This window comes from Vitis riparia, chromosome 9 (assembly GCF_004353265.1).
Source record: "Vitis riparia cultivar Riparia Gloire de Montpellier isolate 1030 chromosome 9, EGFV_Vit.rip_1.0, whole genome shotgun sequence".
Taxonomy (NCBI): Eukaryota; Viridiplantae; Streptophyta; class Magnoliopsida; order Vitales; family Vitaceae; genus Vitis; species Vitis riparia.
Window position 1 is genome coordinate 11,242,313 of NC_048439.1, and position 24,609 is coordinate 11,266,921.

Genomic DNA, 24,609 nt, shown 5'->3' on the forward strand with positions numbered 1-24,609 from the left:
GTCAAGGTTCAAATGGATGGTGCTAGACGCACATATATTGCAACATAGGGTTGGCAGCAACAGCACCAAGTTGCTCATTCTCATCTAATTTGTTTTGCAGCCTGAAGTGCCTCAGTTCGACGATGGCACTTGACGTATTGCGCTTGGAGAGCACGCATATGCCCCTCAATGGTGGATCAGTCTCCTCTGGGCAGAGTCATGCGGGTAGAACTAGTACGTGACATGAAGAAAGCTAGAAAAATATCAAGAAAGAGAAAATGCAGTAACAAAAGTAGAGTTTTCCTATTTGTGCTGGAAGGATTGCTTACCTTTCAATGAGTTCAGCAGATGTCAGTTCACGCCTTAGGTGTTGGGGAAATAGGGGCTTTGATATATGTTGTGAATGTGGCCATTAGAAGTATGGCTTCCTAAGCAGTCTGCCCGGTGGGGAAATGTTCTTGGTTTAATCCAATTGTGCAAAATGCACTTCATTCACAGCCAAGATATATATGGCTCCTCTTATTCTTAAAACCATCTACTTCTGTCAACAAAATATCACCATGCTGCATGGATAAATGAGGTTCAAGATCACAAAGCAACACCAACAAATTGGTATATGCTCACCAAGTTCTACATGAAACAAAAAATAGAAAAACAGACAAAATGTAACTGTAAAGGGTGTACAAAATCAAGGGCCGCCTCACTCAGTCTAAACTCAACTTCAACACTGCTAGAACCAGAACTCAAATTTAGTCATTCGTACAAGTGGAGAAAAGGAAACAAAATGCCATTCACGTTCACAGATTCACAGAAAGAACACATGATCCATATTATCTCCAGGCTTTTCAAGACTATCTGTGAGGAGCTTCACTTTCTACTTGTTCCAACACGTGGCTTGCCTTTAACCTCAGACTCCTGCAATCGTAGAAATATGGTTATTGCCTTCTTAGATTTACCAAAAATGTTAATGAAAACAAGATTTACAACAATATAAACCTGTGGCAGGTGTAGAAAAATATGGTTCTTTGCTGTTGATGGGTTATGGTTTTCTGCACCCTTGCTCCAGTCATAGCACACCTAAAAGCAGAGAGAATTTCAGCACCAAAGAAGAGAAAAATACATGTTAACATGTTCTCTCAAGCTAATTGAACTTTAAGCTATAAAAGTAGTACTATACTTCTCAAGCCAAGATGTGCAAATATTATATAGCCTTTGAATGTAGAAACCTATACATAAAATCCTAATCTTAGTAGCAGAATGTGATTTGAGTATCCCCAGTGAGTGAGGAAACCACATGATCAAAATTTATCTGAGAAATATCCATTGAATAAATGGCATAAATGTGGAAGTTATTTTGGCATTTCATTTTTTCCATTCAATGGAAGAGTGACAAGAATATGGTTTTCATGCTATAGAAATAAGTGGTGGGGAGATAAAATACTATGGTCCTGCCACCCATTTATCCTCTAATGACTCACATACACGCACCCATTTACACTCTGCTAAATATTTGTCAATTTATTTCTCTTTGGCAGGCAAACAACTCCAGAACCAAATACAGTTAAGTCACTGAACATGCACAGAGAGAAGAGAGCTAAAAATGATAAATGATAATAATGGTAGAATTACAGACTGTCAGAAGATGGATATATTACAGTTAAAAATTCAAAATAATTGTCCCTAAAGAACAGAGGAAAATACCAAGTGCTACATGAATATAAACAAAAACTGATATATAAAAGACTAGGAAGTTTAGTACAGCAGGACCAAAATCGATGCTTTAAAAACAATCCATAAATGAGTTCAGACAATTTCCTTAAAGCTGTCTTAATTCTCTAGACCAAGTCCCTATAATGCAGACAAATATAACTCATGAGCTGGTGATCCAGGAGAAATCTTATCTTGTATGTTCTGTCAGCTGGTTGGTAAGGGAAACTGGTGTAAGGTATATATGAGCAATAGAGGTATGCATCGCTGCAGCACCCATGCAATGTATCATGCAGTTAAGATATTCCAAAGAAAAAAAAAAAAAAGGAAGCTACATGAGTAGCTTAATAGGATGAGAGTAGAAACATTTTCCTCTACACAATACATTTCACTATGTTTGAAACTACCTACCATGCAATAGTGTGCTCCACTTAACAATCCAAATTTAGATGACTTCACCCAAGGTACATGCTCACACGCATGTGTGTGTGTGTGTGTGAGAGAGAGAGAGAGAGAGAGCGAGAGAGAACTATGCTTGGAACTGCCTAGCATGCAATAATTTTGCTCCTTACCAATATGATGACTTTAGCCATGGTTCACATGTGTGCATTCGTGTGTGAGGGAGGGAGGGAGACAGAGAGAGAGAGAAAGAAAGATGTAAGGAAATCAATCATCACTAATTGAAAAGCATGAAAAGTGAGACATACTGAATACACAAATATTGAGCCATCATTGTTGAAAGCACTGCAAGGTATAGGTTGGCTGCACCTTGACATCGCCTGAAAACCAAAGTTAAATAACTTGAATATACATTACCTAGAAAACACCACTGTAATATGTCAAATCAATATAACACAAAAGGACAAACACATATACAGCATTTTAATATAGGTTAGGAAAGCCTCACGTAAAGAACAGCTAAAGAACCAAAAACAATGAAAAGCGAGCTCAGCCTAATAGAAAATCTGGTCCATATGAATTCTTTGGTTTCATTGCTTGTTTGCAGAGTGAGAAGATTGCCAATCACCTATTTGGTCTGCCATTGCAACCCCCTTTTAGGACCTCTTCAGTTTGGGATTGTTAAGGACTGGTTTAATAGAAGATTAGATTATTTTGATAAATCAGTTTATCAGGCATGGCTAGGCTCTAGTCAATTGGCATCTTATGCATATGAAAAGGGAGGAATGGACTAATCCTATCCTCATCCACTGCCAGTAGGCCCATAGTTATGGTCCTTTTTATGTTCCCTATTTGGGGGAGTTTTGGTGGGCCCACAAACTCCCAAATTATTCCTTCCTTTCAAACACCAAATTATATCATTTTACGTCCTTTCATTTCTGTCTCTCCGGTCTCTCATTTTTTCTCCAACAGGAACAACCAAACAGCTCAACTCACATTTTCTTTTGATCTTTCCCTATGAAAGCACTAGAAATAAGAGCTTCTCTATTTCTTTCAAACAGCAAAGAGAAGATAAAGCATGGATTTGCTAACTTGATCATCATCTTTGGAGATGCTATTCTTTTCCCCTATGGGCACAAGGGGAAAAACAAATCAATGATGGATCCAGCACCAAGCAAGAAGAAAAATGGAAGGAAACAAAATAAAGGAAAATAAAAAAATATATTTACATTTAACAATTTTTTCCTAAAGCTGCTTGAATGTCATTCCTATTTTATCTAGAAAATAAAGAATTTAAAAATGTATAATTTTTTTAATAATTCTCATTAAATTTATTTTTCTTGGTATTGTCCATGACAAATCAATCAAGAGATTTTAAGATTCCTTCTTATTTTTCCACTTTTCCCTGGTAGTTTCCATCCAAATGGATCCTTAATCAGGCAAAGAAAATGAAAAGAGAGAACAAAGAAAAATCACTTCCAATATTTTGGAACCTGTGGCTGTCGACATCACTGTGATTGACAACAGCCAAAACAGAAATAAATCCAGACATAAAATAGTGAGATTAATGGAGAAAACAATGTGGGTGCCATGCAGGTGGCAACCAAAAACAGAGATGCAAAGATAAAAATTAACAAGATAAATAAAATAAGCAATGCAGATGTCTCTGAGCAGCATGTTGTCAGTCAACGGAAGGTTGAAGGACACATAGGCCTAAAGCTCTGTATGAAGTTGGAAAATAAGAAAAATGAAAAAAGAACTTTGATCAATATGAACTTGATAGAATAAACTTAGATGGTTTATATAAATTTGATAAAGATCTTAATTAAGGAAGGGAATAATATCAGACCTTAATATGATCATAATCTCAATAGAATAATTCATCAATCAAAATTCAACAACATCTACTGGAAGATTGTTGGTAAGATCAACTGATTAGGATTTGGATACATGCTCACATAACTATGATGTTCCATTTACTAACACCATATTTCATCTTTGCTGTGAGTTCACAACAACTTTCCAACCTTTTTAAGGTGACTTTTACATGACTCTGGTTTGTTTGCTGAGAAAACTGAGGGAGAGAAATACACAAAAGCCTGCCTCTTATACTTTTAGGTTATGTTTGGCTCTTGGAAAGTACCAAGAAAAAAAAAAAAAGTTAAAGAAAATGATTTTCTCATGTTTGGTTGTATTATGAAAAATATATATATATATATAAAAAAAACATAATTAATGCTAGTTAGAAACTTATATATTTTAAAATTATTTAATCTTTCTATCAAAGAGTTAAAATAAGTAAAATGAATTTGAATTAGCATATAAAAATAATTGAACTTTAAATCTATTTTTTATTTTCCTTCACATTTTTTTCCTTCTATTTTTTCTCTTTATTTTCTTTTCCTTGTATTTTCACTCAAATTTTCCGGGAACCAAACATAACTTTATGTTCTGATTTTCAAAATAGTGTAGAACCTACCACAACAAAACCAAATAGAAGCAATGGGTTCAGTTGACTTGAATGTTCTACTTTTTCAGGTCTGAAATAATGAAAAGCTAATGATCAACGTTTTTTCCTATATTTGTTTGCAACCAAAAAGAAAGAGTGTATAGGTCCATAGACGATTAGAGTCTTTCAAGAAATGTCACATACCATATCGTATTTGTCATTTCCACTAACCCTAAGGATGAATTCTCACTTTGTTTGGTAATAGCCCATTCTTTTAGGAGTATTTAGCTTTTGAATGACTAGTAAAATAAAATGGATTCCTACAAATACTCCAAAGATTCTCATGCTCTCAAATGTAACAAACAAATTGAAAAAATGTATCCTATATTTGTGAGAAGTTTGAACAAAACATAGACATATGACAATTATGAGAAAACACATCCTCTAAAACAAAAAGAGAAAACCCAAACTAATATATGATGAAACCAGGAACGATAGTTCATGTATGAAGTGACAACTAAAACACAGAAATAACAGAACGGGAAAAATATTCAAAAACTGAAAGTATTTGGGAGGCACCTTAAGTCTCTGTTTACTATCCTTGTCCCAAAAATTAAAAGCACCATCAGACCCTGCAGTTGCAAATGTATGATGCACCTGAAACAAGGGCAGTTAAATAAGGTCTTGAGCAACTGAGCTCAATGTAAAGATACAAACGAGTGTTTTAGAATCACAGTATAGACCTTGCCAATTGTCACTTACAAATTTACCCTTAGAAATCAAATTCGAAAATGTGAGAATACAACATGTTAATTCACAGACAGTTATACAATAATCATAAAACTCTTAAAATAATTGACTTTCACCATAACCCAGGAAGTTTAGACATATGTTAGATCCAAAGTAAACCCAGTATAATTATTCAAAAATTACACAAATTTCCTGAGAGTAGAAAGACCAGGAGTAATCAAATAAAAATGAGCCTCAAGTAAAATAAGCATCAAACATTTCTGTACTCTATTACTAGAGCTTTGTCTGATTTCTGTAAGAAATTGAATTCCATTCCTAAGGATTAAGACGGCTACACTCCCATTTTATAATAATATTGAATACACAGAATAATTTGGGCTGCATGGCACCATTACATTTAAGCCATATCTTATATATTTAAGACCTTGAAATGGGAAGTGTAGGCCCCAATGCAAAATTCAGAATTTGGTTTCTGTATATTTTCTATGAATTGGAATTGATCACAAATCCAATGCACTCCAAAATCCACTTAAAGGATTCCCTAGTAAAATCAGGAGCTTTATCACAAAATTGGGTTCCATAGTAAAGCCTTTCCCTTCTACTTAACACCCTTCCTCAAGTTGAGGCATGTGTACCTCTCAAGCCCGATTCTTAAAAGAGTATAGATAAGTCCAGTTTGATTTCTCCTTTATAAAAATGCCTGTCAATCTCAAATGCATCTTATGCTATGATGTTGGATCAGATTATGTGCTGTATTGGTGGTGATTTTCTGTGACAAACCAACATTACAATCTCATGGGATCTTTGATGTTGAACCCCAGTTCAACCAGCAAGACCATCAGCTAAAAAGTTTCGTAAGGCCAGTGAATCTTTGCTCCATAATTCACCTTGCAGCATGATTTAGCCACCAAAGACTGCTGTTTCCCTTTTTTATCTATTATAGGTGTTCAAAAAATTGTATGAATAAAGAGAATAAATCCAAAAAAAAAATTGAGATATCCTTTAGAGGAAGTGAAAATAAAAAGGCCCAACAACCCAGCAAATTAGGCTAATAAAAACCCTGAAACTAGAGAACAAAACACAACAAACACTAAACCAAATTAAACAAAAGAACCAATGGCATTGATCTTGGCCAAAACCAAATTAAACAAAAGAACCAATAGCATTGATCTTGGCCAAACTGCAAGCCACCTGATTGGATGATGGAGCCACCTCGTTGGAAGATATCACCCAAAAGAGACTGAATCCTCCTCAACCAACAAATAAGTTCCAGGATCCCACTTCCCGAAGAAAGTCAGGAGATAACTAATATCAGTGTCTTTCCAAATGAGGTTCCTGATGCCCAAACTAGAAGCCAAATCAAAATTTCCAAAAGGTCTGAGAGGTCAACTTCAATAGCCATCCTTTTTTTTTTTTTTCATAGATAAAGGAGAATATAAATTAAAAAGAGGCGCCAAAAGAGCGACTCAAGGTATACAATACCCATACACCCACTGCCAAAACGGAAACTTCAATAGCCCATCCATGCCCAACAAATTTGGAGGAAACACACATCAATTATCCCTTCTGATCTCTGACAGCATCCTCAATACTCCACTGAGGCAGGCCTGGCATAACCATCAAAGTTTTCCTCAAAGCAACCAACAGGAATAATACATACCAATAACTTCATCTCCTTTTTTCTTACCCAAGCAAGCAGGCCTTCCAACCCATAGAAATACTCAACTGAACCAGGCCTAGCAGAACTAGTTAAGTTTGGCTAAAAAGCCACTAACAGGAACAACTATCAAACAAACTTCATTTCTTCTTTTCTTACCCAAGCAAGGCAGGCCATCCAATCCAAAGAAATGAAGCTCAACAGCGAGACAATGCAAGTCTTTCATCACAAAACCTAAAATGATGCCAAAACGCATGAATATATGATGTATCATCTGTAGACCCTTTAATCTCCAAAATCCTGATACCTCTTCCAACTGGATGACCAAAATTGAAACAAGAAGAGCACACCACTAAACACTCCAACCCCTCCCCCGACCAAAGCTCTCAAAGGTAGTAACCAACAGGGTACAGAGTTTGTTAGGTACCAACCAAAGAAAACCTGCAAAAGAATGGAGGCACAGAACAACTAAAAGGAAATTTGATAGTCAAGAAGAAGCAGATGCTCATCATAGACTAGAGTTAATCATGTCAGATTACCTCCTATAAGAGGGCAATATCCAGAAGTAGAACTTCCATCAGAAATAGCTCCTGCCCAGTCTACATCAGCAGCCACTATCCTCAAATAACGATAGTCCCAAAATAAAAAATAAATAAAATTAAAAGAAAAGCCTTCTCAATTCCAATCAACAACCTTCAAATTAATCTCCCTAAGATAACAACATATAATAGATACCATAGTAGGAAATAGGCAAGATAGATTAGTCTTCCCAAAAGTCTCCAATAACTTCTAAAGTCAACTAGAGAGTTCTAGTTTTTTCACCTAAAAAATAATTCTGATCCACTGGAGTTTCACGTGGTTTACATATTAGCATGCCTATCTCATGCAACAAATCTAAGGTATACTTTAACTTATGGAAAATGCCCTTCCTTGACCTTGCAACTTCAATGCCATTAGGATAGCTCGAGTTTCCAAAATCTTAGATTAAAACTCTGTAACTAGTTGATATAATTCCTTCATCTCATCCTAGTCATTACCAGTAATGACTATCACATCCAAATAAACACTAAATACAGCAGTATTTCTCAAGAGTATTTGATGAACAGAATATATTATGCTTGGCTTTTCTTGTACCTACACTGAGCATCTCTCAAACGAGCTCTTGGAGACTATTTTGTCATACAATACTTTATTTTTTAGGCAAAATTTCCTTTTAGGTGAACAAAGCCCATGGTCAAAAAGCATGTTCACATAAATTTGTTCTACTCAAAATGTAATAGACATTCTTAACATCAAACTAATACAAGATGTAAATCATAAGTGGTTCCAATAGACAGAAGAACCTGAATAGGATTGATTTTTGCTACTGACATTTCTCTGATTAGAAATAACTTGGTTTCAGTAACCTATTGGCCACCATGACCCACCTGCAACTAACAGGTCTGTTTCCAAGAGCTAAATCAACAAACGCCCATGTACCATTTTTTTCAGACGTCTGATTATCTCTTTCCACTTTGTAACAGAACCTCTCTTAAAATCCTCTCAAATGGACACAGCTGAGAATTGGGTTGCAACTTGCAAGCAACAAGAAAATTGGAAACCAAGAAATACCAAATAGTAAGACACCTAATGTTCCAATAAGGGATGATAATTCTCTTTATTAGGTTTATAACTGGCAGTCTCTGTATTTATTTCCAAAAAGCATATCATCAAGAGAATAAAGAACCAGGCAAAGCAAAGGGAAAACCACTAGTAAACTCCTTCCAAATCTTTCACTATAAAGATATATATATATATATATATATATATATATATAGACATACACACACACACACACACACAATATGCACTAATTTGAAAAAAATGACATCTACAAACACAAACTTTCTTTTTGTAGCTGGAAGATAGCATTTGTATCCCTTGAGTAGGAGAGAAACCAATGAGCACACATGTTTCAGGAAAGAGTGTACTTCAAGAATGCTTGTCAATGTAGATCAAAAGATATGCAAAGAAAAAAATCAATTTGTTAACAGAGAGACAAGGACATAAAAACAACAGTTTTAGATGAAGTTTTAAAGTGCAAGACCCTAAAAGATGTACAGTTAATGTGGTTAGCAGCATAAGAACCACTAAGGCCAAATAATTCCTGGGCACATTCATGGAGTAAAGAGCAAGGGTAACTTCCACTGAGTGCCAGTTTGTTGCTGTTCACAAGCTTATTATGTGGGGGTTTGTCAACGCATGTAGATTGATGTATCCATATCTCAAACCAACACAAATGAACTGCCCACAGCAAGTATCACGATATGAAGAAAAGCTGCTCTTCTTTGGAGGCAGAAGCTAAAGCATAGCCTATCTCTGGTTCCCTCATGTGTAGTTATGAATAAACCTGGTCAATGTTGGAAATGCATCATAGCCAAAAACCCAAACTTCCACCAGAGCATGGGATCTGATTTGCTTTATCATCTTAACCTTGCGGGATTCTTTGAATGATCAGCAGCAAAATTCTTAACATGGAGAAATATATGTGTGTGACTTCTCTTGCATAATCTAGTGAATTTCTCTTATTTTCCCCTTTTTTTTTAATAGGCTTTGAGCCACTGCAAGTTGAATCTACCCAGTCATCCACAAGAACATATAGCCATTGCCAATGTGAGGCCACATCAAATAAAGTAGCCAAGACATCAGAGGAGACTTTTTCAACATCCCACTTTGAAACCAATGAAACAATTAGTTAGTTTACACAACCTAAAAACTTCTCAGAATACTTTTATCTGCTGGAAAGACTTACCACGTACAAAAATTAAAGCATAATTCCACTATTTCCGCTTTCCATAATCCAATAGGAATATAAGTGATCACACTCATTCCTGGTCGACTAGGTTCATGCACCATGCATGACATATCAATGAGATAACAACTGACAACACCCTTGACTAAATTTCCTTTAGCAATGACAACTTTGATCTCATCTTTAGGAATGGTAGGGACTTCAGAGACTATATTTTCATATTTGAAAAAATATAAAAGCTGTTTACATCGGGCTTAAGAAAGTTTTTGCAGAAGCCAAACTGATCCAATTCTTCAGCGCAATCCATTAGAGAATAGATTTCCTCTTCAACCAACATGGCCCTTAAATGATGAAGGACCCTCTTGACAGAGAGAAAGGGGGACATGGAGAGGGGGACAGATTCTGAATGTATCTTTGGTTAGTGTGCACTTTTGCAGAAATAATATCCTGAAAAACTTCTAGCCCTCTTAACTTATTTCGTAAAGCATCCTATCTTGATAAAACTACTTTTACAAAGAACTAACTTTTTAGAAAAATCCTGAAGTGTTTCAAACCTCTTTGGAAACATTTTCTAATTTGCTTGAATTTCTTTTGAAAGATATTATTGCACAACAGAGAAAAACTTTTCAATATAAACAAACCCAAAGGCATTGCTTCACATACCAATTCTCCCTCACAAATTGAGAAAGATTTTTAGAGCTACTTTCATCAAAATTGTACTTTTGCATGAGCTTATTTTGAATTAAGTTTTTAAAAGACAGATACCATTCAAACCATGTCTCTTATTAGTATTTGGCTCTTAATTGTGAGAAGCATATTTTTCTGGTAAAACTCCGGTTCAAGGAAAGAAAGCAAATGACTTGTGATCATGGAGAGTAGGATTCACGAAGAACAATTACCATGGACCTTGATTGAATGTGAATACATGTATTTTGGATTTCTTGTGTTTTGAGTCATATGTTTTTGGTTTCCATGTAAAACCCTTGTGTTTTGAGTCTTGCTTTATTTTCTGCTTATTACTCTGTATGTTGCGATTTACTTGCCTTAGTATAAATTGAATTTAAGAAGAAATTTGGATCATAATTGGTTTCAATTAGCCATAGTGCTGTTATAATATTGATTCATGGCAGGAACACAAGTAAAACCATGATCTAATTTTTGTTCTTGTCGATGGCTATATTTCTCAGAATATTGAGCACTTAAACCATCCTCATATTTCATGCAGATATTTCTAATTTTGCAACTGTAGAGTCAACCCAAAAGAATGGCACCAAATGAATCAACAAAAAGATTATGGAAATGATGAAGGAACAACCTAATTAGCTGCAGTGTGAAATATTACTTAATTTGGCACAAATTAATGTCATTCAAAATGTTACACAACTATTTAATCAAACGCTTGTGCATTCAAGTTCAGCTCATTTACCAAAAGCATCTGTCTTAAAGCACCATAAGGCAATTGTGATGAGAAATAACTTAAAGCCACAATTCAACAAAGTATATGGACAAAAACTGTTCAAGCAGCAAAATTTTAAAAATTAATAATAATTAAAATTTTAAATTAAATTTAGAGAGAGAGAGAGAGAGAGAGAGGGGGGGGGAGAGAGAGAGAGAGAGAGCGAGAGAGAGAGCGAGCGAGAGAGCGAGAGAGAGAGCGAGAGAGAGAGCGAGCGAGAGAGCGAGAGAGAGAGCGAGCGAGCGAGCGAGAGAGAGAGAGAGAGAGAACCTCAACAGTTTGAGGCAATTTGGGTCATGACAATAAGAGATAATTGATTGAGAATGAGCATAAAACTCTTTATATCATCTGTTGATATGGTTGAAAAAAATCTACAACATATGCAACAAACTATAGAAAAGATATTACCCATTTTTTACCAAAGAAAGAGAAGGAAACATCCAACTGAACCAACCAACTTGTTATTAGTAAAATCCAAAGCCTTGCTCTGGCCAATGTAGAGACAAACTATTTTAAGATTGTCATAAACAATGAGAGCCTACCTTCAAACAAAAACAGTGATTGACAAAAAGGAAATTTGAAGGAAACAGAATCTTACTGGATGAAAGTTTAATGAGTTAACTGAGTATATCTCATTTCCCTCTCGATGACATTTAAAAGTAAAGTTTTTACTTTGTTGTGCATCATCCAGATGGTGTACGCCAACTCTTCCCTCAATTGAACCAACCTGGAGAGAATAAACCATCAGATTGAAAACTCCTAATAAATTTATTCACTTCCATCCAAACATTCATCCATGGAAATTTTAAAAAAATAAAGATTGTGGAATCAATCCTATTTCTTTTTCTAATAGATAACAACGTTTTCTATCCCTAGTGGGACACAAACCTGGAACCCCCAAATCACCACCCCAACCCCTTGCCACTTGAGCCTAGCCTCAAGGGCCTATCACAATTCTTTTACATATCTTATGACATGGTTAGAGTGTAGAGAGTGGGGAAACACACTAATAAAGTCAAATAACATAATTGATGAGAACTAGGATGATGAAACAATAAACATAACAGATTTATAGCTATGTAAATTAATGACAAAAAGGAGAATTAATTTGAAAGGTTGGGAGGAAATGAAAAAGTTGTACGCCACAATATAAACAACTTAGCGCTATCTTAAGATTTGTACTTTGCTAGTATCATACACTCGACTTTTTTCTAAGTTGGTTATATTTGCACACCAAGAGAGAGAGAGAGAGAGAGAGAGAGAGAGACTTCGCTTTTTCCTAGGTTGGTTATATTTTGGTGTTATACATTTAGATTAGTACTATCTTAATATTTGTACTTAGCTAGTTTCATACATTTAGATTTTTTTAAGTTGGTTACCAAGACTATGATACCAAGTGGGCTTTTTTCTAACTGATCTTCACTATCCTTAGTAAGGGTAGTGATGCACTGTAACCTTAGCCAGTAAGGGAGTTATTGGCCTTTAATATACCATTGATTAAAAATAGTTATGTATAACAGTAAGAGGAACAATTGAGACCAGCAGAAGTGGAACAAAATATAATCTTTATTTGAGTAAGTTCTGAATATGAATTGATTATGCATGGTACATGATATTATTTTTATTTATGAATTGAAATGAAAGTAAATTTATGTCATTTACCAATGACTAGTTTTCTGAAGAAAAAAAAAATGTGACAGCTTATTTATTAGGTGATTTCTTTAAAAGGGTATTTCTATTAGGATCAACTTTTAGAAATGATGGTTTAAGACTTAGAATTTCTAGAATTATCATTTAAAGTGTCAAGATAATTATTGTTAAAAACTGACTGCTAATTTCAATTAGTTTTATTTGAAAATTTAATGTCATATGGTTTAATATTTATACTCTGATTATTGTTCAGCTTGAATTAGTTTAAAGTAGTTTGCTTAACTAATTAAATTTTAGTTTTGTCAGTTTAGGGTTATTTACGTGTTAGATTCTCGAGCTCAACATGTGAAATGACCATGCACCACCTTTGCCTCCAGATTCAAAGTGTCACACCAACAAGTTGGTGAATTCATTTTGGGGCTTCAACACCCAAGTCGCAAAAGTTTGTTATTCGAGTCCTTAACCTCACTTATAGTACTTCAGGATGTGAGAGAAATTAAAGCACTTTTGAATCGGTGATGCCTCTTAATTTTAGCATATATATACATTTCAATTTTAATGTTAGCTAACTTGGATTTCACATTTTAATATTTGAATATTTCAGTCTTAACCTATACATTTTTTTTTTTATCATTGGTAGATTTATACAAAAAAAAAAAAAAGACTTGAACATAAGAGGTTAAGTGATCTAGTGTATGTGAGGTACAACACTAGATTGAGAGAGCGAAGTCTACAAAGGAGACAAAATATTGATTTGATATTGGTGGAGGAGATTGATCTGGATGATAAATGGATTGTAAAGAAAGCAATTCCCTCCTCCCACTTGATATTTATTTGGCTTAAAGATGATGAGTTATTTAATGTTGATGTCATTAGAATTGTATTGTCTAAAGGAGAAGAGATTCAAGAACCAAAACCATCAATCGACATTGTTTCTTCAAGCATCAAAAGAAAACATGATGACTTTGCTAGCAAGTGTTAAAAAATTTAAAGTTATAAACTTTATTAAATTTGACCATGAGTTGTAATTTTTACACCTACTTTGTACTTCATGCTAAGTCAAAGTGGAAGCCAAGGCAAGGAAAAGGAGGTGAACTTGGCACTAATTGATGAAGATTAAGAATTAAATGAAATGGGAGGATTTGATAGTGCAATCTTTCCTACTATACATTGGTGAGGATGATGATGATATTAGAAATGAGGATTTAAGTTGACACATTTTAGTTATAGGTATTTGATTTATGATGGTTCTTTTTATGACTTATTAGGATTTTTGGTTCAAGTGAGGAACTATTAGAATGTTTTTTCAATCTTAAATTAACTTTTTTATGAAGTTTTTTAGTTATTATTCTTATTTTTTATATATTTTATTATATTTTTACATATTTATTAATTATAAAAATTAAGGTCTCAAAAGGCTTACACCTCAACACTTCGAGGTTTACGCATCACCTCTAAGGAACAAAAAATGCCTCACCTGACACTTTCTCCATAGCTTTAAAAGGCACACTTAGCCTTAAGGTACAACCACTCCTTGGTTATAGTGCCTTGCTTACCAAGACATGCACCTTATTGAAAAGGCGCACCTTGTCGACTTTACTCTTCCTTTATAAACACTTCTATTCTTGAAATTTACTATTGTATATTGAAATTTATATAATTTCATTACTTTTTTATTGAATGCTTCTTTTAAATGTTTTTAATCTTAAATTTTTTATTGATTAAATTAGATTTTGAATCATATTTTATAAAATTGATATGCATCTCTGGTCGCATTTCCCTTCATTCAGACTCATGCCTTGTGTTACATCTTATGCCTAAGCGTGGAAGACTTTTGCACCTTAGGTGTGCCTTTTAAAACTATGGCTTTCACATTTAAAAACTTTGATATAGCATGCAATGAGTACTTGGTTTTCTTATTTATGAATAGCTAGAAAATTCATGTAAAAATAGCATACTTAGACTTACAATGAAAACCAAACAAGATGAAGAAAGAATAAATCAAGAATTCTTCAGAAAAATGAAGTAGAAATTAGAGAGACAAAAAAACTAAATAAAAACAAAGACTTACTAAGAAACCTTGCTGATCAGGAAATGCTGCAACACATCTTGTCTGATACTTCAGGGGTGAAGTGATTCTCTTAAACTCGGTCTGTTGGTATTTAAATAATTATTAGAATTGAAGTAGAATATAAAGAACTAGTAAATGGTGTGCAAATGATGGTAGAAAGAACCAGATCCTTGACTCAATCCACTCATAATTGAACAATAATCAGACATAACTAGCAAATCATTGTCACAGAGACAATCCACCTCTACTCTTTTATCAAGCATTCAGTTGAGCAATAGAAAAAGTATTACTTTCCAGAATCCAATCATAAGTAACAACTACATTTTACAACTCCCATGATACTCTACTGGAATGATATCCTGGATTTCAACCTTTTGAAAAGCCATTGCACAATTTAATTTATGCTACAAGAGCAATCAAAAGGTACATCAACATGATGCAAACAACAAAACACGTGTAAACATATCGAGTCAAAAAAAAAATCAAAGGAAAAAAAATAAATAAAAGCATCAATTTATTGAAGATACAAAACAAAAATAAGTATTATATATATATATATATGTATATGTATATATATATTCTGCACATCAAGGTTGTCCACATAAATAAATGATCAAAGCAACCATTTTATCAGTTAATACCTTTTTTCTTTGGAATGAATGAAATAAATAGTGAACAAAAGCAAACAATGCTTGCATATGAAATAATTGGAGAAACTTCTCAAGGAATTTGATAGACCTCCAGTGCATTTCGCATATGTTAGATGAGCCAAAAAAAATAATCATTGAACAGCCTTAGTGTAATTTTGTTGCTTTTTGTTAATTGTGCTGAGCTGGATTCAGTTAGACTTCATTGGGATCTTTGGGGTTGAGTTAGGAGGTGGGGAATAAAAAGGAAAGAAAAAGAAAGGGGAAGAGGAAAAAGTTGCTAAGTAGGGTTGTGGGGAGAGCTTGCAGACCTCTCGAATGTCTACTACCCAATCTTTGTAGTTTTTCTTCATCAATGCAATTTTCTTGATTGTTGGCTCTTTCTTCCATTCCTAATAGAATTTTGTCGTGAGTGTGTGGTGAGAATCCTAACATTATGGTATCAGAGCCTATAATTCTAGGATGGCTAGAAAAAAAAAAGAGATGAATGTATCAATCTAATGGAAGAACGGATGCACTCTATTCAGGAGGATATCAACATAGTTAAGGAGAGAGTGACAAAGATTCCGTTCTTGGAAAAGAGCATGACCACGATAACGGAGCAATTGGATGCGATGGTTGTGGAAATACAAGAGAATTCAGAGCGATTGTCACCGAATGAGAGAAGAAAACCAAAGAATTCAAATGATGGTTTCGAAGTGGGTTCGTCAGAGCCGCCATTGGCAGCAAAGGGAAATAAGGCTAGGGAAGTGCATGACAATGGAAATAAAAGAGAAATTCGTACCAGGCGTGTGGATATGCCGATTTTTTTATGGCGGAAACCCCGAAGAATGGCTCTATCGTGCAGAGTGATTCTTCTAGCTGAATCGGATGAGCGACGCCAAGAAATTACTGGTTGCAGCAGTGTCTATGGAGGGCGAAGCCTTCACGTGGCATCAATGGGAGGATACACGTCGACCTTTTCGGAGTTGGGAGGACTTCAAGGGGTGGTTGTTGGAGCGCTTTGGTCCAAGAGACGAAGAGGAGATGTCCGAGAGGTTTTTTTCTCTCTAGCAAGAGGGTACTATTTGTGAGTATCGCAGGGACTTCGAACGGGTTACTTCCACCATGGACGACATTCCAAAATGTCTCTTGAAAGGCCAATTCATTAATGGGCTTCGCCCTGACATTTGGGCCGAGTTGGAGGCACATAGGCCTACAGGTTTGGGCCACATTATGTTAATGGCCAAAAACTAGAAAAAAAAAAAAATCCAGACCCTAAAACAATACAAATACCCTAACTCTTGAGGAAATAAATTTACAACTATCTCTGTTGGGGGAGCAACGAAGACACCATAGACAGATAACCATCGCAAGACGACTTTGCCGGAGAAAACGAGTGGAACAACGTCAGAGGTGCCATTTAGGAAGCTTTTGGATGCCGACTTCAAATGAAATGCGAGAAGGGTCTCTATTATCGCCATGATGAGAAATTCTCGTCGGGGCATCGTTGTCAACTGAAAGAACTCCAAGTCATGGTATATCAAGGAGAGGAAGAACTACTGGAAAGTAATGAGAAAGATCAGGAAGTCCATGGGCCAGACCAGGAACTAGTGGAACTGTCGATGAATTTGGTGGTAGGGCTTACTTCGCCAAAGACAATAAAACTGAAAGGGAAGGTTTGTAGGAAGGAGGTAATGGTATTTATTGATCCCGGAGCAACCCATAATTTTATCTCTCAGGCATTGGTGAAACAACTTGAGATACAGTTGGATGAAACAGAAGGTTATGAAGTGTTGCTCAGAACCGGAGTGCCAATTAAAGGAGAGGGCGTGTGTCGAGGAGTCCAATTGTTGTTGCAAGGAGTTAAAATTGTGGAGGATTTTATGCCTCTCGATTTAGGTGGTTCCGATTTCATTTTGGGGATGTAGTGGTTGGAAACTTTGGGAATAATTAAGTTCAATTGCAAAACTTTGACAATGTGGTTCAAGGTGGGTGAATCAACCGTGACTTTGCAAGGAGACCCAAGGTTGTACAAAACCCAAGTTACTCTGAAAGCGTTGATGCGAACAGCGAAGGGAAGGGAGCAAGGGGTTCTAATCGAGTTCATTAACATAGATTTATCATTAGAGATATAAGTTTGTTTCAATTCCAAGGTTAGTACAAGATGTCTTACAACAATTTCATTCCATGTTTGACATGCCGAATAAGTTGCCACCTAATCGGGGGTTTAAACATGCAATTGTCTTGAAGGAAGGGGCAGCACCTGTGAGACTAATTTCCATGTAATTTATAACTAAGTTTCCATTGACATGTAGATCTACAAATATATGCCTCATACTGGAACAAGTGATATGTGGATGATTTCATCTATTAGTGGTCTCCCTCCTATGTAGTGTTGCCTGCTAACAATATTCATGCCTCCTGCTTTGCCTGTCCTAACAAGAACTTACTAGTTGCAATGCCTACCACCACTCTAATGGGACATTTTTAACTCCTAAAAGTTACTACAAGGAGGCACCTGCAATTGTCCTGTTGCAGCTACAATCCCAATGGAGATCTTCATACTCCTTTAACTGGCCTCTTTTCATCTTATTAAGATAATACCTCCAATTGATAACTCCATACTACCCCTAGAGGAAGATTTGTTTAAGCATGTTATTATTGTGCCAAAAGTATCTTATTTTCTTAAAGTGCCTAAAAGCACTACATCACAAATGCTTCATGCCTATCCAAGTCAAGAGTGAAACTTGAGGAGCCTGACAATAAGCAATTGCATCTCACCAGTAGGCTTAGCCTATCCCACTACAACTTATATGGGAAGACAAGAAGGTCTTGGTTTGGAGGTTAGAATTAGAGATCAGCAAGGCAAAGTTGACCAAAACAATAATGAACTTCTTCTGGTCAAATTGAGGAGGGGGACTGGACACACATTATCGATGCATTTTACACCAAAAGGGTCCACCATTTACACATGATATCATCTTATAAGTCCATGTACACATAGTGGTATCTTAGTCATTCCTAACATTTTTAGCCTGGGCGAGCCTTATAATAAGCATCCTATAAAAGGTGCCCAAGGGTTCACCATTTAAAAGAAATGGAATCTCTTTCAGACAGAAAGTGAAACATCATTTTAAAAGTCACTCCCTGAATTCTCCATTCATTTCAGAGGGCTATTGCCTTTCTCTAAACCCCACATCTCTCACTCAACTACCCTCTCTCCTTGAACCAGGACATATCACCCTCCACATGACCAACACCCTTTAACAAAAGCTACTAGAAACAGATTGATTCAAAGCACCAACTTTTTGGAAGCAGTTGATGACACCCAAGACAAAGTATTTTACAGATTTCATGGATTTTAGTAGCAATCTAAAGTGCACTAATTTTCTGGCAGAGGCTGGAGCTGCCAACCAAGGGAAAATATTTTCTGCTGAGTTAGACATGCTGTCTTATATTTAATTTTAAAAAATAATATAAATCTTAAGGACATTGAACTATAATTATAATTCATTGCGCCCATATCTGGCTGCTTGCACATCATGCAATCTAGTATTTGAGACATTTCCAGGCAGCAACTAATTAAAACTTGAGAGGTTATCAACAATGAGATACCAATATTGGCTGCCAGTCCAAAAAAAAAAAAAAATTAAAAAAAGTAAGGAAAAAAGTAGAGAGAGAGAGAGAGAGCATTGTCAGCTGAAACATATACCAAGGAAAATCCTACATTCAAATATTGATATAATATAGTCCAAGATGGCATAAGCATTCAAACAAAAAGCTCTAGTAGTTGTATATATGTCATCTTGCAAATCTGAAGCATATATTGCCAGCCACAGTAAGAAAGTATGATAGCAAATATCAGTCAATCAATGCATAAGATGAAAAAACATGACCTGAGGGTTCTGCAAGTTAAAAACTATCAAATTTCTATCAGCAGTGCCAACAACCATCAGAGGATGTCTCACGGTAAAAGCATAACAGCGATCAGGGAGTTGTTGAGTATGCACTGGATTTGACTGCCTTGTGTCCCAATACCTGAAAATAAGTAGCAATATTATTAGAAATACTTATCAAGAATTAGACGAATCTTAGAAAACAGATTTATAAGAAGAATGGGTCATACAAATAATAGACTTGAGAAAATCGTTAGTAGAAGGCAAATACTTAACATATATTAGCCATAGGAATATGCTATAAATAACAAACGCTCAAATGTTAAGATAAAAATAAGATGAAAAGGATCTAATTTATAAAAATCACATATGCCAATATTTTTGCTTAAAGGGAGTACTCTGCTGGAAAATACAGCAGTTGTTTAAGGTCTTCTTCCCAGGTTCATAGCAAAATTCTTTATGACTTTGAAACAAGAGAAAGAGGGCAAAGAAAAACTTTCTATGTTTCTTGGCCCCTAGGAACTTAATACCATGGAAGCACTTATTCTGGGAAGTTCCAGCATGTAAATACCAGAAAACTGCTCCACATAATGAATGAAAAAATTTAACTACAGCATAAGCAAAACCAGCATAAACTCCAATAGCGATATAGACATAGACACCAAATATTTTCTTTCACTTCTTGTGCCTAAAGCAGAAATGCAAAACTCATTCTTTTCCCACATGAGAGAGACCCAGAAACTTGCCGAAGTTCTGCAAACCAAAAATAGGAGCAGCTGCTGTGAATCTGACTTGCCTTCACTTCATAATTCTATCGGTGTCTTAACATTTTCAAAGAAGAAAAAAACAAGATAAAAAAAAAAAAAACAATCAATCCATATCATAGGCAAACACACGAAAAAATTGTGTAAGGCATAGCATTTTCATTTTAAAAAAAAATGATGCCTCAAAAATTCCAGCAATATGTGCTTGAAGATAAAGCCATCACCTAGTGACTTTACATATCAAAACAGAGAATCCAGGGTAAAGCTGCCACACCTCCACACTTTGTGTACCAATAATTTTAGCCTCATAAGAATATGTCAGGTAAGGCAGCTTCCACTCCAAATGAAGATTGATCAAAAACATTGATACTAGAATTTCCAACCAGAGAACCAACTAAACAGCTGTGACAAATCTAGATTTCTCATGGAACTACGGAAAGAGAGAACTAAATATTTACTTAATGGTCTTGTCCCAGCTTCCTGTGACCAAGAGGTTCATCTCTGGAACCCAAGCAACCTCTTTTATAGGAGCATCATGCATGGCCACAGTAACTGGTTGACCACCAGACAGCAAAGGCCACATCTTCACTTGCTTGTCACAGCCTCCAGAAAAGACAATTGTTCCATCATCCTTCCAAGCCGAGCACAAAACCTGTAAAAAATGAGATTTTACAGTTTTAGATTCAACAACAGAAAACTGAGTGTGTAAAAATATGGACTTCAACTTTGGTTTTTTACTGGCTGATCATGAGATATTGATGCCTTGGGTACACTGCCTGTTGTAGCTCCATCCCTTGTTATCTCCCAACATCGTACCTGTGAAATTATTTATACAAGATGCAATTGATTATACAAGTTCAACTTAAAAACAGCACAGATAACAAACCAAAAAATATGAAAAATAAATAAATAAATGCAATAATCAAGAGCAGATGAAACAAAGTGAATTTCACAACACACACATTTAAGGAACACTAATTTAGAGGCTGGAAAAGAAAACATAAAGAAAACAAAAGATTCAATAAAATCTTTGGTCTTAGGGCTTATTTAATTATGTTCCCTGAGAAAAATTTCCAGGATAGGCTTCTGAATCTAAGAACACACAATATTAATATATTGTTTTTTGCATGTTATCTCCATCTTACCTTTGTCGATAGCCTATAGAAAACAAAGCACGAGGCTATGTTTTGGGAATTGTTTTTAAGTTCAATTTTTTTGTTTTTTAGAATGACAAAACATGAAAACACATTTGACTGTCAATTGTTCCCAAAACAAGCTTTTGAGAATTGTTACAAAAACAAGGTGTTTTTTAAGAACATATTTTAATTGTTTTCATTTATTTTTTAAAGATTATTTTAAAAAATAATTGTAAATATATGGAAAATGATTAAAAATAAAGTATTACATATGCTGGAAAATTCTAAATAATTTTATACTTATTTCTTTCCTTTTCTTTCTTTGGTAGAATATGATTTATGGAAGAGATTATAGGATGATAGGTTGTAGGTGAATATGATCCCTGATTTGGGAGAGATTTTAGGGGAATCTACTTCCCAATTGTGTATAAATAGGATGAACATATTGTATTCTAATACAATTCAAGTACAACAATATTTATTTCATCATATAAAAGTAATTTTTTAAAAAAACATTTGGAAATATAAAAAATAAGTTGAGAACATTCCAAGTTACAAAACAAAATTTTATTCTAGAAAATATCAAAGAACCATATTTGAAAATTATTCTCAAAAACTGTTTTTGAGAACTGATTTCGAAAACATTTTCAAAAAAGTCCCAATTTACTATTCTCTAAAACGCCCTATTTTCTGATTGTGTTTTCAAAAAATGGCTTCTAAAACCAGGTAGCCCAAATCATTTTTTTTTTTTATAAGATGCCCAAATCATTTTTTAAACTACTCCTTAGGCTCTCTTCAATGGATATTGTTTGTTACCTAAGTCCAAAACAATAAGAAATTAAAAATAGGTTGAGAACATTTCAAGTTCTCAAACAAACTTTTATCCTAGAAAATATCATAAAACCATATTTGAAAATTATTCTCAAAAACTGTTTTTGAGAACTGTTTTCGAAAACATTCCCAAACAAGTCCCAATTTACTATTGTCTAAAATGCCGCATTTTCTTATTGTGTTTCAAAAAAAGGCCTCTAAAATTACTCCTTAGTGTCACGGACTTAGTCGTTTACTAAGCTCGTGCGGCACTTAGACAAGTCAAGACGCTTGATCTTGCTAAGTCAGCCTTACTCCCAATGCTTAGCTTGCTAGGCTAAGACACTCGCGACTCGAAAGTTATAGAAGGCGTAGTAGGCAACTTTTAGAGAATAGAAGCTCTCATTACTCAAGGAAGCCTTTACAAGTGCTTTGGGGACTCACTTGCTTGGTTAGGAAGTGATTTGGGTGGTGCCTTGGCCAAATGAGGTCCTCACCTATTTATAGGCACCAATGGAACTCTCTGGAACCTTGGAGGATACCTTACAAATCAAGAAGATTCTAGAATACCCTACACTATTCTACGTACAACCCTATGTACAAGAGATCTTTAGAATTCTCTAGAAAACCTTGGACTCCTCTCATGCCTTCCACCATAGTGCAAAGATGTGTGGACATCTCTAGGCATCTCTAGAACCTTCAACACTCTTCCCTCCAATGGCTTAATGTAGATGGCTTCCAGGAGTCTCCATAAGCTTCCTGGGCTCTATATAAACCCATGAGGAGGCTCATTTGAAGCATCCTATGACATTAGGCTCTCTTCAGTGAATAATTGTTGTTTCCTTAGTCCAAAACAATAAAAAATTAAATAATAGGAAATTTTTAATTTCTTCATTTTATAATATTTTTCTCAGCAACCAAGCAGAACCTAAGAATGAGCACATAAGGAAGAGACTTTTACTAGGGTTTTTACAGGATAATAATAAAGGTATGAAGTTCACAACCGCCAAATTCATTAGTGATACTTCTGTTATAGTCAGAAAACTACAGTTATACAAGAGAGACTATTGTTTGTTATTAATCAAGGAAGAACTTATTTTGAAGGTGACTCTCAAGTTGAGGTTAATGCATTTAGGAATACTCTTAAGCTACTTTTTATGTTTTTGCATGTTAATGAAGGATATATCACACATCAGATTGATTATTTTTGGTTTTGATATTTGTCTAAATGTAATGTAATAATATCTATACAAAGGCTAATAGGTTAGCCTATGTAATGGCTAAAACAGATGTTTAATTATACTCTTCTAGAATTTGGATAGGGGATTTCTATTTAAACATTATTCACAAGGATGATATTCAGAATGTTCTAGTGTCCAGCCGATGTAATATTATTAAATACTTCTGATAGCATTTCTTTCTGATCAGAATAAAACAAAGAATGTTTTATCATCTATGACATTGTTAAGACTCTCCAACTTCAACCATTGTAACCTTGTTAACATGACATGGTACGGTTGTGTGTAGCAGATCCATGCTAAGAAGGGGAGTTCGATTGATTTGTAATTGATATTTTTTTTTTCTTTTATTACACCATATCCTAGGGTCAGTACCCAACCTAGAAATATTTTTTGACCAAGTTCAAAAAAATCTAAAATGCATAGGTCTAAAGGATTAGAGACTGAGACACACAACTGCATCGGACACCCACACGGCATCCATGTAACATACTTATCAATTAAACTTAAATATTCAATATGCCAATGTGGACACATGCAAATATAAAAAACCTAAAACAAAAAACAGGAAGATACAAAGACAAACCTGGTTATCCCAAGACGTAGCCACCAGGAAATTTGCCTTGGGACTGAATTTAAGGCTTGAAACAGAATCGGTAGGAGGTTGAGCCACCTATAAATAAAGATTCTATGTCAATCATTTTTTATAAAAGGAACTTCAACTAAAAAAAAACACCTCAAGCAGAAACAACAATGTAAAAAGGAGAATGCTAAAAAAGAATGAAACATGGAATTTTTTGCCCAACAATCAAAGAAACTAGCATCAGTGAATCTTCGATCACAAAACCTAGGGTCCACAAACAATTAGGCTCAACTAGGACCGGGTTCAAAATGAAAATTAAAATTAAAATATTAATAAATTTTAAACATAATCAAACAATAATGGGTAGAATCGAACGGCATGAAGAGCAAAAAAGAATGTGGATTAATTAGGCTTCAAACGAAAATTAATACTCGATAATCAGATGAAAATAACAGGTTTAAATCTTTGATTAAGACAAAAACTAAATGCATCGATTAAGATCAAAAAGAATAAGAGAGTGAATATAATAGAATGATACCTCAATGGATTTGTTTGGATTTGGATTGGCAGCTGAGAAGTTAGACATGGCGACGAACAAGAAAGAGAGAGAAAGTGTGCTGTTTTCAAAAGGGGGGACGGGAGAG

The 24,609-nt window shown here is 35.0% G+C and overlaps 1 protein-coding gene across 1 annotated transcript; it reads right to left on the reverse strand.

The window, feature by feature from the left end:
* Positions 1-466: 466 nt before the first annotated feature.
* LOC117921511 (protein RAE1-like) lies at positions 467-24,609 on the reverse strand. Its single transcript, XM_034839399.1, has 11 exons — positions 24,504-24,609; positions 23,969-24,055; positions 20,937-21,014; positions 20,657-20,850; positions 19,435-19,576; positions 14,910-14,990; positions 11,787-11,915; positions 5,114-5,191; positions 2,394-2,465; positions 976-1,056; positions 467-894 (listed from the first exon to the last, which is right to left on the reverse strand). The coding sequence occupies exons 1-11, from the start codon at positions 24,549-24,551 to the stop codon at positions 847-849; spliced, it is 1,038 nt and encodes a 345-aa protein (XP_034695290.1). The 5' UTR covers positions 24,552-24,609; the 3' UTR covers positions 467-846.

What these genes read in the sequence shown, in the direction of transcription:
- LOC117921511 (XM_034839399.1), bottom strand. Translation starts at nt 24,551, where the DNA reads ATGTCTAACTTCTCAGCTGCCAATCCAAATCCAAACAAATCCATTGAG. An exon ending in TTAACTTGCAGAACCCTCAG is followed by an intron (nt 14,991 to 19,434) that starts GTCATGTTTTTT and finishes AAATACCAACAG; the next exon opens with ACCGAGTTTAAGAGAATCAC. An exon ending in ATAGTAAACAGAGACTTAAG is followed by an intron (nt 2,466 to 5,113) that starts GTGCCTCCCAAA and finishes TTTGGTTTTCAG; the next exon opens with GCGATGTCAAGGTGCAGCCA.